General features: G+C 46.5%; 1 protein-coding gene across 2 annotated transcripts in view; it reads right to left on the bottom strand.

Moving 5' to 3' along the window:
* The window catches only part of FBXL13 (F-box and leucine rich repeat protein 13), a 165,597-nt gene that overhangs the window by 50,958 nt on the left and 95,223 nt on the right, over positions 1–19,416 (bottom strand). For both annotated transcript variants that reach the window (XM_058657566.1, XM_058657567.1), the window contains exons 13-17: positions 9,411–9,509; positions 8,745–8,862; positions 8,488–8,650; positions 7,549–7,668; positions 6,361–6,487 (exon numbers count right to left, since the gene is read on the bottom strand). In XM_058657566.1, coding sequence (XP_058513549.1) covers positions 6,361–6,487; positions 7,549–7,668; positions 8,488–8,650; positions 8,745–8,862; positions 9,411–9,509 — 627 coding nt within the window. The remainder of the gene's footprint in view (positions 1–6,360; positions 6,488–7,548; positions 7,669–8,487; positions 8,651–8,744; positions 8,863–9,410; positions 9,510–19,416) is intronic.

The following is a 19,416-nucleotide window of genomic DNA, read 5'->3' as shown; positions in this document are numbered from 1 at the left end:
CAACCCCTCTGACTTAATTGACCCACAAGTCTAAGAAGTAGGCTTCTCTGAGCATCCAGGGAAAAGGGCCTCGGTGCGCTTATGGAGGAAGGGGACCAGCCTCTCCAAAAACAGAAAGTGGAAGAAGCCACCTACCCAGTGCTGGTCTCCCACCTAACAGAAGGTGAGGGGATTCCTCAAAGTCTCCCATGGGGGGGTGTGTGTGACACGTTCAACTGGACCATTCTTGGTTTCCATGGCTGGAAACAGGAGCCAACGAACCCCAGTAAGAAACAACCACTGTGATCGGGGGGGTTAGGGGTGGACAGCAGGTTCCCATCTGGCCATCAGCTGGGGAGAAGGGCCTGAAGAGGGCCAGCACCAACCTGCAAAGTCTCCACGAGACAAACTTGTTGTCAGATGCTTTGTAAAAATCCAAGGCAAATCCATTTGTCCCGAGTTCTTGTGCTTCTCCCCCATTCCATTCTTCCTGTCCCTTGCCCCCTAAGTGTGCACATGTGTTTGCAGCTTTAGCAGCTTTGTTTCCCTGGACCTTGGGGTGTGATGTGTGTGTGTTCTCCAGGCAGGCGGGTGGTCCCTTCTAAGTGTAGCATCCCATCAAAACATACAGCTGCAAGAACTCGGCGCCTCTGCTCGGGACAGAGCTGAGCCCATGTGGAGCTGGGAGAAGCGTGAAGTGCTGGATTGAGAGGGAAGAAAGGGAGACAGATGCATCCACTCACTGGCTGCCTCACAGAACAAATGCCTCAAGAACTTCCAGGACGATAAGCATCATGGTAGGCACCCCCTAAAATGGAAGGCTGCCACCTCTGCCTTGCAGAAACCCACAGGAGTATGAGGCAAACAGGGTGGAATGAGTGGGAATATGGGATGAACTGACAAACTCTTCTGGAGGCACATACAAAGTGTTGTAGGAACAGAGAGTATGAGGTCCAAAGCCTGGTGGGAAATCCCAGGAAAGCTCCTCCCAGCTGAATCTGAAGAGCTAAGCAAGAATTTCCTTGAAGAACCAGTAATGCAGAAGGGGGCTCCTGAGAAAGGGGACAGTGTGGGAACAAGTGTGATGGTTCAATTGGCTAATCCTCCACCTGAAGCTGAAGATGAAGGGTGGGTGGGAGCCAGAAGGGACGGCAGAAGAGATGGTCCCTCCCTGCCCTCTCTTACCGCAGGAGATGCAAGTGCACCTCCCTGGACTGTGTGGAGCGCCTGAGAGGCCTGAGCAAGGAAGCCACAGCCCCAGATTGGTATTCTGGGAGCTCACACTACATCAGAGCAGAGTGTGGGCTGGGCTAGAGCACAGAGCTTAGAGCAGGAGAGCTTAGTAAGAGAAAGGACGCTTGGACAAGGACAAGGGTCTTAGGTCAGAGGCAGAGGGGCAGTTACCACAGACGTCTAGACTACACCAGTAATTCATCAAGTTCTCGCCCTGGCTTCCTTCCATTCCAGGGTATTTCTCGACCGCACAAATGCTTCTGTTGCCAGACACAGTTGAAACTAGATGGACTTAGCACACAGAAGATCCAAATTGACATGGAAACCAAATGCCAACATTCAGTTTAGGAGCGATTCTTTTACAAATTATTTTGCGACTCAACTTGAAGACGATCTTGTGTGGAGGGAGTAATAGAACGGTCATAGTGTATCCCACAGCTTCCAACTCAGTCTAGGAAACCGGAAGCCATCATTCCCTCAAAACCTGACAGTTCTCCATGCCCTGTGCTTCCTCAGGTAGAATGTTCATCCACCCAAAGCCACATTTTCTTTTGGAATTATTTTCCTCCCATCCCACCCTCAGCCACCTGTCTGCCACAATTAATCAATTATCAAATTTTTTCCATTTCACCTCCTAAGCATTCTCAAATATGTCCTCCTTCTACTGGGACTGGCTCCTGACCTAGTTTGTAAATTCCTCATCTCTTTCTTTCACAGCAAAATGCCTTCTAACTCTCTCCCTGCCCTCAAGTTCTTCTCCTCTCCAGTCTACCCTCCCACTCCCCAGATGGGAGGCTGTGTATGATTAAAACTTTCCTAAGTGCCACTTCTTTATCTACTGGTTCAAGTCCAGCCTCCTTGGACTTGACTCGCAAGGATTTCTCCGCCTCCTCGCCCAGTAACATCTCCTTTCCACGGTGTATTCTAGAAGGACTAAGTGACACAGCGTGCCTTGAAGACCCTTGCCCCAGCCTGCCTTTGTGTTGGGACAGCCTGCGTGAAGAGTCACTCTCTTCTGCTTCCCTCTATAATGCAATCTACCACACTGTTTTAAAGTGACCCACACTTCGTCTTCCAGATCAGGCTCAGAGCACACATCTTATTCATGGTTGGCAATGATACAGCCCAGTCCTGGTTCCTTCTCTCAAAGGATATTTATCAAATATCTGCTGCTTCTCACGGTGTAGGGGGAAGCAGCGGTAGACAAAGCAAAGCCTCTCACTGCAGGGAGAGACTGTGGGATATTGCAGAATCTAGTGTGCACAATGGAAAACTCTGAAAAGCAGGCAAATCAGAGCCTTCTTAAACCACTGTGTAAGCACATTGTCTGGGACATCCCTCTGACTCATTTTTCCTTTGAACAAGTATGGCGGTGACTAAGGCAACAGACTGAACTGTCCTGACAGTGGAATTTTCTGTGGTCTCTTTAGCTAGTCGGGAATCCTTCCCCATGTACTCAGAGACAGATTCAATCATCCAGCCATCCTTTGGAGCCGAAACAGAATGAAAGAGAGAATGACAGCAGGGGACTTGAGGGAGAGAGAGGTCAGTTCACCATATGGCAACAATAGCCAGCTCTGAGTCAAGTTGAAGCCAGGAGCCAGAAACTCTATCCACGTTTCCCAGAGTGGGTGGCAAGGAGCCCAGGTACACAGGCCATCTTCTGCTGCTTTCCCAGGCACATTAGCAGGGAGCTGGATCAGAAATGGAGCACCTGGGAGTTGAACCAGCACTAAGACAAGACAACAGCACTGCAAGCAGCAGTTAGATCCACTATGCCACACAGCTGCTCTGCATTAAACACTTTGAAGAGCCACTGGAAGATAAACATTTGCAAGGATACAAGTATGGTCCTTCTCATCTCGCCCCACAACTGGACCAGACACAGATGCGTGGCTCTCGACATATTTCCATACCCATACGCTGCTATGTTTCTGTACGGCCTGTGTCTTCAGCTCACAGCACAGCTGTTCCCCTCCACCGGAAAAGAAGGTCCTTCTTAGCCCCTCTGAGCCAGGGCACGTGCCCCCTTCTTGTTTTTCACACCCAGACTTGGTAAACACCTGTCCCGCAGAGGGGAAGTACAAAGAGGAGGAGCCATGTCTGCTTTGTTCATTTCAGTACTGCTAGTACCAAGCACTACATAGTCAGCAAGAATCTGGTTGGAGCTGCACCAATCTGAAGCCAGGAGCCAGGAGCCTCTTCCGGGTCTCCCACGCGGGTGCAGGGGCCCAAAGCTTTGGGCCATCCTCGAATGCTTTCTCTGACCACAAGCAGAGAGCTGGATGGGAAGTGGGGCCTTCGGGATTAGAACCAGCGCCCATATGGGATCCCAGTGCATGCAAGGCGAGGACTTTAACCACTAGGCTACCGCGCCTGGCCCAAGTAATGTAATTCTAACTGAAAATTCATTTAGAAAAACTGAGAATGAACCTAATTATCAGAAAACATAGGACCCCCCCCACCCCACCCCGACTCTAAGCACAACGGGTCAACATCTGATCTTAGTGGAGTGTATGTAACATTCCTGAGTCTAAACCCCGAATGTGAGGTCTGCACTCAAACTTACACTTCATCAGGTTTAGGATCCAGGCTGGCGTTGAGCTGTCCAAGCTGACATCTGGGCTGACTCATTTCAATTTGACGGTTTGAGGTTAGTTTCCACAGCTGTTACGGCACTCTGATTGTCAATCGTTTGCTTTTTGGATCAGGGTTTAGTTGAGTCGGAAAACAAACAAACAAAACAAACAAAAACACAACCCGTGTTCAGGAAATTCATTTTTCAATCTTTTGAGAGATGGCAACTAGCTTTCTTTCATATTCACAGGTCTCTCAAATGACATATCCTTCAGTACGGACTGCACTTGGGGGGCAGATGTTGGGCCTGCAGGTTAGAACACTGTCTCATACTGGCTGTGGTCAAATCCCAGCTTGACTGCTGACTACAGTTTTCTGCTAACGCAGATGTGGCGGATAACAGGTGATGCTGCCCATTGGAAAGACCTGAATTGAGCTCCCCGCTCTGGCCCAGCCCAGCCACCGTAGGCATTTGGGGAATGAACCAATAGGTGGGCTCTTTATCCTCCACTCTCCCCGTCTCTATTGGCCTGCCAAGTAAATAAATAAAATTTTAAGTGAAACAGTTTTTTTAAGATAAAAACAAAATGAACACAGAGAACAAAACTTGAGGCTACATTCTCAACTATTTAGCTTGTACGCGGTAGATAAAATTTTAATATGTCATCTTTGGAAATGAAGACTGTTCCCCACTCCCCCCCAAAAAAGTTTGAAAATACAAAGATACAGTATTTAGTATTCCCTCTGCGAATATTCTCCAGGTTTCAGGCTTGTCATAAGTGCTGTGGTGGAATTCTATTTTGATTTTCCACACTGTGCTTTGATCCTCTGCTTCATACCACTGTGTGACATGTCTCATATGTTAGAGAGTTCTTAGAGAACAACCCAGGAGGAAAAAAAAACCAAAAACCTGGGCCTGCAAGTTTCAGAAAATTAAGCCTTGAGAGACCCAGAGCAGAATAGTTTCAAAAACCATGTAGTCTGCTGAGACATTCTTCCGTCTCCAGATTAGACCAAGAAATCTACGCCAAGATAGACAAGGATGGGGGCAGGAGGAAGGCATGGAGAGAAGAGAGAAGAAAGGGAAAGAGGAGAGGACACAGGAGATGAGAGTGAGGAGAGCAGAGAGAATCAGTGGGAAAAAAAAATGGATTGCTGGGTCCCCTATACACGGCCTGTTCTAGAATCTTCCCAGCTCTTCCCTGACCAAGCAGAAACTTCCTCCAGGCTGATCTGGGGGTGTAAGAGTAAAGGGAACCCATTCTGCCTTTCTTAGAGACAAGGCTGAAAAACTTGACATCAGAATTACCCTGTGATCTTTGTGCCAGTTAGAAATCGAGCAAGGAAAATGGAAACTATTTGGTATTCGAAACACGCATGTTCCTTGAACACAAGATAAATTTACTAAGTAGGCAACATACGAACTGAGCAGGCAAGTGTGGTAACAACACAATCCCGAGGGTAGCAATGATGGTGAGCACTCCTGCCCACTGCTGGAGTGACCACATGAGATGGTGTTGAGAATGAGAGCCAAGATCGCTCAGGGAAGCTGGAACCATAGCAGGGGTCGGTGGGGCGGAAACTTGTCTTCAGGCCAAGGGCCATTAGGATGTTCATGACATCATCTGTGGACCACACAGAATTATGAGCTTGAAAATAAGCTCAGCTATACGTTTATGGAATTTTGAGTTCCCATCTGGACAGAGCCAGAGTGAATGACTTCATCAGCGTTCGATGGCCCATGGGCTGGCTATTTTTCCCCACACCAGGGCAGAAGAAGAACCCTAACACAAGAAGTGCAGTTGATGGTGAAGGTGCAAAAGACAGATGGAAGAAAACTGACTTCTCTCTGTCTCCTAAGCCTGTTCTCAGCAACACAATCCCAACCTAGAGAGGAAGATTCAGGAGCAGGTGGAATCCTACCTACCCCTCACCGCCACCTTCCTCTCTCCCTCCTAGAGAATGAATGACAGAAGAAGCCTGTACACTCACTCTTAGCCTAAGACAGCCTTTTAGTCTCATAGAAACAGAGCCACCCTGAGCCACCCTCTTGGGCTCTGTTCTTCTCCAGCCTGGAGTGTTAGGGGTGGGCGTGACCCAAGTTTCAGCTCCGAAGGAGGACTCGCACAGTTGACAGCCAATAAGCTCCTTGCAGTGTTTCTTTGTGAAGATTTACTCTGGTCGCTTCTAGACTTCAGTCTTGAACTAAAGATTCAGATCTCAAAACACTATTTCAGAATATGCAACCCATAAAAAAAATACCCATAAAACCATGTCAAATATCTTATCTCCACATTTGCCAGGCTTCTACGACGAAACAAATTTGAGATGACCACGTTCACACGCTGTTCTTTCAAGACTTTCAACAGCATTTTGTTGAGATTTTTATAACAGAAATAAGACTTGGTTCACAAGTAGTCTGTCTCATCAATCACTCTTCCAGAAACAATTTCCCTAGTCACTCTTGTTACAATCCAACCATTCAGAAATGAAACAGAGTGTTGCCCTCACCACTATTTACAAAACAGACAATAATTATCAAAAAATAAGTCATGAGCTGTAGTGAATTACCTCGTTAGAGATGACTGTTCCAGACAGATCCACCGATATCAAGGAAAAGATATTTACAATATTCTCAATGCCTAGATCCGTCAGGTGCTCGCAATTCCGTAAACTCAAGTAATTCAAGTTAGGGCAGCTGGAAGAGAACAGTGTGAAGGAATAAATTTTAGCTTCCGAACACATTGTCAAAAACATATAAAATTATGGAGGGCAGCGGGGCGTGATGCGATAGCTCAATTGGTTAATCCTCTGCCTGCAAGTCCTGGCATCCTATATGGATGCTGGTTCGTATCTCAGATGCTCCCCTTTCCGATCCAGCCCCCTGTTTATGGCCTGGAAAAACAATGGAGGATAGCCCCAAAGCCTTAGGACCAGGAACCCACACAGGAGACCCCGACTGACTCCTGGCTTCAGGCGGACTCAGCTCTACTCATTGCGGCCATTTGGGGAGTGAACCATCAGATAGAAGATCTTTCTTTCTGTCTCTCATTCTTTCTATTAACCTGTCTTTCCAATAACAACTAAAAATAATCTTTCAAAAAAAAGGTCTGTGGGGAAAAAAAATCAGTGAGGAACCAAGGGTTTTCCTTTTTTTTTTTTTACTACAAAAATAAGCCTAAGACTAGAAAATGATTCAGTGTTACAAACTTGGATGCAGGGGAGGTGGACTATCACATGACTTTGCTCCTGTGAGTCATGTGGCAGTTTCTAATGAGGAAGAACTATGAGCATCCAGAAAAGCTGTAAGTATCAGAATCACTAAAGGTACAAGGTCAAGTTCCTCCTTTTTACGCCTTACAAGTTTGCGCCAGGAATCAGGTTTGACTCTTTAGAGAGTACAAGACCTGTAACAAGTAAGGAGGTGAAGGGAAAACGCAGCCAGCCAGAACACATCTTGGAAAGGTGCCGGAGGAGAGAGGTCCCATGGAGATCGAGAAGGCCACTGCTTCCTGAAGGGCTCCACGGCCATCTTTCACTCCAATCACAACTGTCACTTGAGAGTGAAATGAACCAGAAACACCTGAAGTGCAATCGAAGCATGAGTTCCACCTATGAGTCGGACACACGGAGTACTGGACTGGGTTCTGAGCGGCCCTGGAAGGAGAGTCTTGGGAGAGGCTTTGGGGTCCATCTGTGATCTCTGCTACAAGCAAATGTTCTCCTGATGGACAGAGGCAGGGTAGTGTCTGATCGTACCGCTCTGCGAATCTGATGACAGAGTCATCTCCCACGTGCACGCAGTGGTTCAGATTTAATTCCCTCAGCCTTTGGCTTACGGGACCATCGAGAAAATGCCTGAGTCCCACATCGCCGATCCTACAGAAAGCAGCAGAAAAGTTTCACGTGAGATCTTACACATTGATAATAGGAATGAGTATTAGAGTAAGTCACCAGAAAATAATAGTTACTGCATCCAATGTATTTCAAAAATAGCTAAGTGATATCCATATGCTGATATTCTGTCAACATTTTTTAAAATACTTTTTGAAAAGATTCATTTAGGACCCAGCACCATAGCCTAGTGGCTAAATCTTCACCTTGCGTGCACCAGGATCCCATATCAGCACCAATTTATTTCCTAGCTGTTCAACTTCCCATCCAGCTCCCTGCTCTATCGTCTTAGAGGATGGCCCAAAACCTTCGGACCCTGCACCCATGTGGGAGACCCAGAAGTTCTTGGCTCCTGGCTTCGGATCCCCAAATGATCGCAATGGCCAGAGCCGAGGTGAGCTGAAGCCTGGAGCCAAGTACTTCTTCATGTTCCCCCATGCTGGTGCAGGAGCCTGGGAAAGCAGTGGGTCTCTCTCTCTCTTTCTCTCTCTGTCTTTCTCCCCTCCCTGGCTGTCTCCTTGTAATGTTCCCCTCTCTAGGTAATTCTGCCTTTCAAATAAATAGAAAAAGTAAGAGTTACTGGAGCTTCCTTTAAAATTTCATTTCTTGAATATTTTGACAGATGTGTGAAAAATTGTATATTCTTTGACTCACGCCTAAGTACATGTCTTACAAATATTTAAAATCTGACCTGGGGGCTGGTGTTTGAACCCGTGGTTAAGGTGTCCGATTGGAGACGAGCATTAAGCTCTTTGGCGACGGGAGCTGGAACATACTGGAGTATCTGACGGAATGACTCATTACCTTACACAGTTAGCCAAGTTCAACACAGTGAGTTGCTTCAAAGTTGCGAGCGATCTGAGGCTACTATCGGTGATCCCCTTGCAGTCTGACATGTAAATGTGACTGATATCTGGGTAATTCTTGTCTATGGACTTGAAGCAGGCATCAGTGATCCTCTTATTTCCTGTAGGTGAGAGGCAAAAGGCAAGGATTCGGTCTCTGACGCCAGCGGAGTACGAGCAACAAGGCTCTACAACATTCTGCACAGCAGCACGTACCTTCAAATCGGATCTTCCTGAGGTTGCAAGCGGTGAGCGCTTTGAAGGCGCAATCAGAGATGTGCGGCGAACCCATGAACGTCACGGACGTGATGGACGGGCACTTCTCCACCAAAGCCTTTCGGAAAGAATGAAGGCATTAACCACGGTCAAAGGAACAGGCTCAGCGAGGGAAGGGGGAAGATTTTGTTTTTCTGTGAGCATTTTTGGAAACAGACACATCAGCTAATAAACTGTCCTACCCTCAAGGAAACGGGACTTGTTGCAATCTATTTTGGTATACTTACATTTGAGTCATACAGAGGAATCAGAGTTAGGTCATAGGAACAAGAACATAAGGACATATGAGAACATGGCACGCCGAGAAAAAAATCACTAACTTGCCAATTTGGCATGGAGAACTCAAAGTCTGTGCTTGCACTAACACAGTTCTCTAATAAAAATACGTCCACTGTGAAACAAGATTTCTTATTGTGGGGAAGGTTTCAAATGCTTAAATGTTTCGGGAGCCTGTACGTGTGTGCACCCACACATGCTTAAGTGGTTTCTTTTTTACTTCGAAGAAACAATACACTGTAAAGTCATTCACATTGTTCAATGACTCCAGCCATTCGAGCACGTGCCTGTCTAGTAGACTAAGGAGAATCGCGCTTTCTGGAGACCTACTTTGACACAGTTGTCCGTCAGCGTCGGCATATCATTGATGGTTAGATGCATGATCCCACTGCAACTGCTAGCAATGTTCCTGAAGCCTTGAACTGAAATCTGCATGACGGAGAGGACAGGAGAAGTCTGTGAGAATCTAGTCAAGCCTTGAAGTCATATCATCCAAAGGTCGGGCACCATTTGCTGCCTATGTTTTCACATGGAAACCATCAAATTGGGCAGGCATTAGAGGGAAAAAATTTACTCTTCGTTGATTGTTTGTTTGTTTAATAAGGCAAAATTCGCATACCCTAAAATTAATCAACCCATGTTGGTCAACCTCTGCTTGTGCCGAGCTTCCCAACCTTTTCTTCATCACAGAAAGAAACATTGTCTTCCCAGTAAGCAATGGCTCTTCCGCTTCCCATCCCAGTCCATGGCATCGCTCAGCCATGTTTCATCTCTACCAACTTGCCTGTTCTGAAAATTCCATCTAAATGGAATTATACAGCATCAGGCCTTTTATATCTGGCTCCTTAACTTTATACAACCTTGGTGAGTACCACATCCTTTTCTACGGTGGGATGAGAGCCTCATGTATAGCTAGGCTGTATTTTGTTTATTCATTCATGTGTTTGAAGGTGACCTGGCTTGCTTCAATCTCTTGACTATTTTTGGGTGATGCAGCTTCGAGCATGCATACATATCCATTTGCTGCAGTAGTAGTTTTCAATTCCTGGGAGTGGAATTTCTGGGTTATATGTTGAGGTTATGCTTAAAATTTTTTTTAAAGATTTATTTATTTACTTGAAATAGTTACAGGGATAAGAGGACAGAGAGAGAGAGAGAGAGAGAGAGAGAGAGAGAGAGAGAGAGAGAATCTACTTTAATAACACTTTTAAGAGCTAAGCAAATCCAGAATCTGTAGAGCAGACTAGAAATTAATGGAAGAGCTCATGCTGTAGTACTGAATCCAAAAATCTGCTGGTAGGAAACTCAGACAGGATGTTTGTTTGTTTTTAATATTTATTTATTTTTAAGGTAGAATTACAAAGAGAGACAGGGAGATTTAGAGATTCAGATCATCGATCTGATGATTTGCTTCGCAGATGGCCAAAGCTGGGCCAGGCTGGAATCGGGAGCTTTTTCTGGGCTTCTCAAGTGGGTGGCAGGGACCCAAGCATGAAATCCTTGTCTCCTCTCTTAAGAAGTGACTTATCATATGAAGTCCACCAATACTTAGGAGGGTAGTCGATTTTACTCAAAACCTATGCATTCAAAAGTTTATATCATTGTCTAAAGAAGTCCTTCACAGAAACATCTAGACTGACGCTTGACCAAAACAAGTAGGCATCAAAGCCTAGCCAACTACCATGGGAGGAAACAGACCCAAATATTACTGCTGAGTAACTCCTGTGTTTTTCAAACTTTCTCAATGACCATGTCTAATCGGAGAGAGAAACAGAAAAGGGCTTTGTTTGGGGGCGAAGCATATTGAGAAGCCGTTTGGCAGGGCCTAAATCACCTCCTGCCACAGACCTTGCCTTGCCAGGCTCAGCAATCTGTAAATGGCCCACTTTACTCCTTACTTCGGCCCATAGCTGTTTCCCATAACCTATGCATGTCTTACTTCTCCCATGACCATGCATTTTTCTTTGTCTCGAATCTCCTACTGTGTTGGACAATATTACGGGCTAATGGAATTAAAAGGCACAATAAGACAAAGTCTAGTGAAAGTGCAGAATTTGGCTACAGAAAAATCTGGAAGTGACTCTAGGGAGAAGGAAAGGCACACTCAAAGGTAAGATTGTGGGGGTGCTGGTCTTGGTTAAGGTGGCAAGAGAAGTCTAGGGGCCAGGAGGGATGTGAAGCGAATGGAAGACCCACACAGCAAGGGTGAGGTACATGGTATTGCAATGCCACAGATTCGTGAGCAAATCTTCCATAAGTAACACAGAGAAACATCTCAGGGACCTAAATGCCATGGAAAGAGGAAAAGAGAAGGAGGCTGAGTTTGAACTCGGTAAGCCTGGGTTTCAATGTCCTCTCACTGGAAACAAACAAACAAAAAAAATGGCTTAACCTCTGACTTAGTTACCAGCACCAGATCACAGTGCCATCAAAGCCATTAGAGAGTACAACAGAAGGACAGTGCCATCAAAGCCATTAGAGAGTACAACAGAAGGACGGGATGATAACATCTCACCATGCTGCCCCTCTCCAATCATCCTACATGATAGCGTCGTTGACACAGCAAGCTCAGCCACATAGGGAAGACAAAGATCCAGAGCCAGATTGATCCTTTATGACAACTTCAAGTGTCCACCTTAGGCAAACAGGCCCAAGCTGTGCTCCTGCTTTGCTTCCAGCTGTTTCTTTCATTCATTTCAGCACCACAGCCAATGACTCATGGGTAATGTGATGATTTCAATCATATCCACACAGCCTTCGTGGCCTCTTAGTGACCTCCAATGAGCCAGGCTTAACACAAAGAATTAGTTATTAAAGAAAAAAAAAAAAAGAGCCAAGTTTGTCTCTCCCCCTCTCCAAGAAAACAAAACATGGAACGCTCTATGCCTTCAAATGCACCACAAGCAGATTCGACAGCAAAACTTGAGAGGGAACCAAGAGGGTTTGACAAGCTCTCAAATACTAGGAGGTATGGTTTACTGGTTTACTGCCTCGTGTGGGATCTGGCCAACCTGGCCAACTGGATGATTCTGTAAGTTTTCAGGTGTGTTTGCTTTTTTCTGTCCACCCGTGTGCTGTTTCTCCTGGCTGGCCTCTTAGGTCACCTCAACAGACAGAGCCACTTCCTCTTGTATCTCAGAACACGACCCCCACAGCCCCAACTCTGCATTCTCGCCCCTCCACCTTGTATGAGAATTTCCCCGGGCACACATCTGAAACTCCTACTGGGGAGCACAGAGAGCACTGTAGCCATCAGCACTGAGTGTGGCACCCCAAGCAGATGTTGGAAGAATTCTTTCTAGAATGCAAATTAGAATGGGCAGTTCTTGGAGTGGGGCAGGTGTCGGATGGAGGAGCAAATGTCAATATGGCCACTGGATGATTCTCCTATTCCTTTAAGAAATATGGACCACCCAGATATGACAGAAAGGTCTCCTTTTTCAACATGAGAGAGGCATCAAAGCTCACATGAGTGATGCCTACAGGTGCCAGCAAGGCGAGCACACTGCCAGCTGTGTGTGACTCAGAGCTGCCAGAAGCATGCTGGTCCATCCAAAATTGTCTTGGTCCAGTCCTCCTCCTCCCTCAGAGGCCAAATGGCTCACGGCTTTCCCTGTCTTGTAATGCAGTGTTATTACCTTCACAATCCTTCCTCCCTAGCACACAGTGGCCCACAGCACTGCTTGGTTTGTTTGGATGGATGGATTGAGCTGGATGGGAGCTGCATAGCCGCCTCCCCCCACCCCCGCTCCCAACTACCTACTTCAGCCGGGTCCACAGACCAAGATGAGAGTTTTTGCGAGCACTTCATGCATCGCTGTGTCAAGTCATTCCCAAGCTATCAAACAGAGGAGTAAAAGCTCAACAAATCTGATTTCCAGAAAGCATGAAAATGTGCTCAAAACTTTTCTTCCACATGATCTTTGTCTCTTGAGACTCGTCAGTTTGTCATTGGATTTTTTCCAGACCTAACAATTGCTGCCAGATGCTAACCACTTATGTAATAAACATCCATATACATCTTGCTTGTAAAGAAATTAATCAGAGGATATTAAACTATAGTTGTTCGTTGTGCTTCTTTCTGAATATTTTTAATGTGGTTAGCAGAGATCCATATTCAAACTAGTAATTATAACAACCATTTGGGGCCAATGCGATGGCCTTTGCCTGTGCCACTGGCATCCCATATGGTCACCAGTCATGCCCTGGCTGCTCCAATTCCCTGCTTATGGCTTAGGCAGGCAGCAGAGGATGGCTCAAGTCTTTGGACCACTGAACCCCTGTGGGAGACCAGAGAGTTTCTGGCTCCTAATCTCTCTCTCTCTCCTTTTTTCAAACAAAAATAAAAGAAATCTTAAAATATATAATAACCATTTACATTTTTATGAGTCCTCCTTTCAAGGTGCATGAAAAGTGTTTCTCAAACTGGACCTCTTGTACAAGTTGCAGTGTGATGCAAAAAACACACAGAGCATTCCTTTAGCAGAGAAAGTGAGTCATGAAAATGGACCCAGAAAAGCCAAGCTTTGCACTGTGGTTTCTCCGGCTGATCAGTGCTTATCCATTGGGACGCCTGATGAAATGGCACTTGAGACCACAAAATACTGTTATCCAAATTGCAAAGTGCAACCACTCTCTTGTCCCAGCCCGTGTTGGCTATTATGGACATTTGGGGAGTGAACTTGTCAATGACTCTGCTCTACCTTTCAACTAAAATGAAATGTTCCGATGTGAATTACGTGCAAAACAAGGGTAGTCCTCAGCCGTAACACATCACTACCTCGTCTTCCTCTAGATGGCCACTGTCCACGGCCTCAAGGATATCTGTGTGTCTGCTGTATCCTGGTGTGGAAACATTACAGAGTCTGGTGCTACTGCGCTTTCCCCAATGCTTGTTCAGTGACCTGCTCTGGGCAGCTGGAGACAGGCCAAACTGAGAATCTTCAAACCACCAAAGTGAGCGAACACTGAAAAGCAGGCCAGTGGAATCAGCCAAAGTACTTAACTCATACCAGTCTGACTGCTCAAACACTCATTGTTCGAACTAACTAATAGACTGGCCAATCCCCCCTTGCACTCCCATCTCTATACCTGCTCCTTCTAGAGTCATTTTGCTTAGCCACTCACCCACAAAAACACAAAATCTGAAAAACAAAACAAACAAACAAACAAACAAACAAAAAAAAACCTCACAGGTTATCCAGTTCAGCCTGGCTGATCTGCAAGTGAGGGCAATGAGGCAGAAATAGAAAAAGCCAACAAACAAATCACGGCGCCTGTTGCCCAGTTGGTGAGTGGTCCAACGAGGACTGGATTCCAGACCCCTCAATGGCAGCTTGTGGCTCCAGTCGGTATTCCATTGCTGCAAAGAAGAGAAGAAAGACTCCCGTCCCATCTTGTTTTGTTCTTGCAGTCTCCGTCCCATTTGGCTAGCGCAGTCATTCCTGGACAGGCCTTCTGTGGCTTTCTCCCGCCTCCACCACAAACCCCTGGGGTGAACAACTAAGACCTTCCATGATCTCTGCCTTCCTGAAACAGGAGGCTGGGATTTAGAGAGCCCGAAGAGAACTGAAATGACCTTCCATCTGGCACAGTCCACACCTGTAAGTTGCGGCGTTCCCAGAGAGATCGAACAGTTAAAAGAACTACCAGATCAAGGGTTGCCTCAAGCATGAAAAATCTGAACTTTTCGGGGCCTCAATCTCTTTTCAAGTTTGGTGAGTGGGTGGATGATGGACAGAATTGAAACATATTTTCACTTTGTTTTCTAGCATCCTGGGCTCTCTTCTCCCTGTTAACTTGAAGAACGTTAGGCTCCACCTCACCAAAAAGAGATGGATAAACCGTTTGCTGTAGGAAGATAACAGCTGTTTCTCAGCTGCCTAACAGGCCTCCTGAGCCCCACCTACACCACCTGGCAAGCCACGCCCTGGTATAGACTTATTCGTTCGTTGACCCATCAAACACGGACCAAAGTGTATTCCACCCTGCGTTAAGGACACAGATACATACAGATAAATAGGGTTCTATCCTCGCCACAAGAAGTTCACAATGGAGGGGAGGGGAGAAGAGAGAAGGGGTCACGTACTGTGTAGCAGGTTGAGCCACGGCTTGGCCTGCTCATATCAAAGTGCCTAGGATCAAGTCCCACCTCCACTTCTTTCCCAAGCTTTCCATGAGTGTGTCTGGGAATCAGCAGGTACTGGCTCCAAATGCTTGAGTATTTTTCACACAAATAGGAGATTCCAGATGGAATGGCTGGCTCCTGGCTTCAGTTGGTCCAGCCACAGCTGTTGTGGGCACTTGGGAATAAATGCATAAAGGGAAACCCCGGCCCCTCTCTCTCCTTGTCCTCCTGCCTTTCAAATAATTTTAAGCATAAATCATTTCTTTAATGATCTCACAAGGGGAAGGGGTGGCAATGAATAAACAGATCCAAGCACATAGAGAATGCACGGGGAAAGTACAGCGAGGGCTTCCTGGAGAAAGGCAGAATTGACAAGAGCCTTAAAAGGGTAAGTGCAAGCCACCTGATGAACGGCAGCAAGAGACAGTACGTAGATGCCCAGACAAAAGTCAAAAGGCGCTCCCAGTAAAACAACGGAGACCAGAGCAGCGGTGTGTGTGTGTTGGGGGCGGGGAGGACAGAGTAGACTCAGAGGCAGAAACTCCTAATGCAAGCTCACCAGCTGCCCGGCTTAACAATCCTCAATGTCAACGTGTAAATCGGAACCTCGGTCCGAGCTGCCCACCTTCCTCTGGCTCCTTCTCCCACTCCACGTTGAGAGCTGCCAGTTTCCAGGCAGTGTGGGGTTCAACCTGAGCGTGGCTGAGCCCCAGTCTGAGCGTGGCTGAGCCCCAGCCTGCATGTGGCTGTTCCAGCCAGGCCTGACCTCCTACTCAGCACCACCTCCCCACAGTGCACACAGCTGGAGGATGAGGGATCTGCAGGGAAGGGAAGGCAGCCATGCCAAGATAATGCCCACAGGACACTCCTCGGATTTATAGCACACAGGATAAGAGGGAAAGGACAGCCAGGAACGCTGGCCCTCCAGTCCGGCATTTCTCACGGGCCATGAGGGACAGCTAGATCCTCTCCATTCGGTTTATTAATCCTATCCATAGTTTCCATTTTTAAGATTTCAAAAGAATCAGACAAGAGAACTCTGAAACAAACAGGGAACCACCACAGGTCTCTCTGGAGAATTTCAGCGGGTGTTGTTTTCATTCATTCCTCCATTCACAAGATTTGAAGGAAGACTAGAAAAAGGAAGCGAGCCATCAAGGTATCTGCAGAAAGAGGGGATGGCCGACATGGTAGAGTTGGTTAAGGGATGCTCGCATCCCACATCAGAGCATCTGGAATTGTGCTCCAGGTCCGCTTCTGATCCAGCGTCCTGTCGATGCCCTCGAGAGACAGCAGGTGCCTGTTCAGGTACATGTCTCCTGCATCCTACATGGGAAATTCAGATGGACTTCTCAGCTCCCGGCTTCAGCCTGGCTTGGCTCTGGCTGCTATAGGCACATGGGTGTTCTCTTTCTGTGTGCCCCCTTTTAAATAAAATGCTTAGAAAGAAAGGCATCTATAGATAGAATATTCCAGGCCTGAGGAACATCCAGTATGCAAGAACAGCAGAGGTGGCAAGATTACAAGCAGCAGCAGCTGATGCGTAGGAAGCAGGTGGAGGACAGGCAGCTCACTCAGGGCCTGGGAGGGGGGGGTCCTCTGAGGGAAGAGGATGCCCTGCCAAAGCAGAGGGAAAGATGTTGACTTGGATCTATTAAAAAGAAAAGAGGCATTTGAAGACAGTATTAAGAATGGACTTGAAGGAGGCTGCAGCGGTGGGCAGCTAGACCAAGGCAGGAGTAACCAGGCAAGGGCTGATGGTGACTTGGCCTGGGGTGCTGGTGGCCTTGGTCAGGTCCAAGGGCAGTCTTGCAGCTGGACTTCCTGACAGAGTGGGCACAGATGGAAGAGTGGATGACCCCGTCTTAGTCTGCTAGGGCAGCTACCATGGGCTCCGGGCGCCCACAGAGTGTAGCTCAACACTGCCCACCCACCTTGAGACTCCCCTAGTTAGCAGTCAAGGTGTTGGCAGGGCCTGCTGCTGTGGAGGGAGGCTCCACTCCACATCTCTCCTCCGGCTTGCAGAGGGGGCACGCTCCCTCTCTGCTTGTGTCTGTGCCTGGAGTTTCTGTTCATGTCAGAATTAGGGCCCACCCTTAATGGGCTCATCTTCACTAATTATATATGCAATAACCTAGTTTCCAAATAAGGTTGCATTTTAAAATACTGTGGTTAAAAAAGCTTCCCACATCTGAGTTTTGATTTGGTGGGGAGAGGGTGGTTGTGGAATGGTGGTAGCATTCAATCCATACCAGAGGAAGCCAAGAGTTTTAGCCTAAACAACTATAAACACAGAGTTGCTACAACCAACATGGGGACGGCTGTGGAAGAGGCAGAAACTCTCTCTCTCTTTTTTTTTTTTTTTTTGCTCAACAATTTTTCTTTGAGATGTTGAGAATCAAACATCTCTCTTCTAAACAATTAATTCTTCTCAAAATATATGATCTTAGGGAAGTTTTGCATTAGCTTTCATTTTATAACTTTTGGGAATGACAAATGAAAAGGCACACATTAGACTTGCTCAACTTATGTTAAAGCAAATTGGATTTTTTTTTTGTTATATCAATTGCTTTCCCTTTGAGAAAGATTACACAGAAAAATTTGGGGCCAAGCTCTGAAAGAAAAACTTTAATGAATTCGAGAGGTATCTTAGCAACAGCAGATTAAGAATAATCACTGAACAAATGTTTGTGTCTATGAAGCACAAGGCGTGAATATCGCTTAATCTTACAAGTGACCTAAGCAGTACAAATTAATGATATAAACTGTCACTTTCAATGTCAAATGGAGAACTGATTGCCTAGGTGCTTATAAAAACAGCCAATATTGTTTCATAGTAGTGGCTAAGCGTAAACCGACAAATGGCCTGCACAACTCTGCCCTCAGTTACATTTATAAAAGTCCGCACCGAAACACTACATAGGTACGTATAAAGATTAGACTCCAAGCATTTTCCTTGTAGGCTATTTACAACTGCAAAAAATTGGTGAGCAAATAACAAACGGTGACATAAATATTGGCATTTTGATTTTGGACAGCTACTAAAAAGTCAAGGATAGAACACTATGGAACAAAATACAGAGACATTTCCTCTAACGCAGGAGTGAAGAATATTCGCCCTGTGCCTGCCCCATAAAGCCTGCATTCTCATTTGGCCTGAAGAGCGAGGCTGATCTCACACCATGCACATCCAGCTAGGCCAGAAGAAGTCATTTTTTCTCCGTGATTAGGCCATCTGTGGTTGCTAAACTGGTCCCCATCAAAGTTAGGCTCCTGCCCTCCTACAGGAACCGGGACCAGACAAGGAGACTATCTACTTTGATGATAAGTAGCAAGAGGACAGCTTCCAGGTCCTTGGGGAAGAACATCCCAAGAGTTGTAAAAACAAAACCCTAAGCAACAAGCTTTTCTTAAGATTTACACCTCAGAGGAGGCAAAAAAAGAATGCACGATTCTATGCTTTGTTTTTAATTGAGGAGTGACGTGTTCCTTGCCTTTGCTTCCTTTTCTTTGAGAGGCGAGGAGGGTAAGAGAGGGGTGGAGGGGAAAGATCCCATCTGCTGGCTTTTTTGTACAAATGCCCAAGGGACAGAGGGCTGAAGCTCGAAGCCCAGAGCTCCATCCAGATGTACAATCACATGGGCTAACAGCGGTGCTTGCTTCATCTGCATTAGCAGGAAGCTCAAGTCAGGAGCAGAGCTGGGATAAGAGCATTCCAGCAAGTATCTTAACCCCAAAGCCAAACACCTGCCTACACGTTTTCTTAAATGCATCAAGAAAAAGTGTATTAGGAGAAGCACATCCGAAATTCAGTCAAGCTCGAGGTGGGGTAGGGCAGAGTGGAGCGGGGCAGGAGGGGTGGGGTAGTGAGAGGGGACATTCATTAGTCATTAAGTATGGTAGATGTTGACATTGAGCAAACTGCACACATGGCATAGGCTTTAGCATTCTAAGCTCCATATAGAGTCGCTCCCTACTTGCTATCACCACTTCCCCTCTCTTTCTACTGCAAGGAGAAACCATGATATGCCAGTTAGTGTCTAAGGAAGAACTCCATCTCTTTCATGACCTGGAGGAGAAATGCACACTGCCCCCACCCCCTGTGTCCTTCCACCTGCCCCCTTCAACTCCTTGTGTGGGACATCTGCCTGCCTAGATACTAACCAACACTTGCCTATCACTGTACCAGGACCATGTGCCAACTGTGCA

Source organism: Ochotona princeps, chromosome 32 (assembly GCF_030435755.1).
Source record: "Ochotona princeps isolate mOchPri1 chromosome 32, mOchPri1.hap1, whole genome shotgun sequence".
Lineage (NCBI taxonomy): Eukaryota > Metazoa > Chordata > Mammalia > Lagomorpha > Ochotonidae > Ochotona > Ochotona princeps.
Note: the sequence above shows the minus strand (reverse complement) of the source record. Positions and strands in the feature narration are given on the sequence as shown.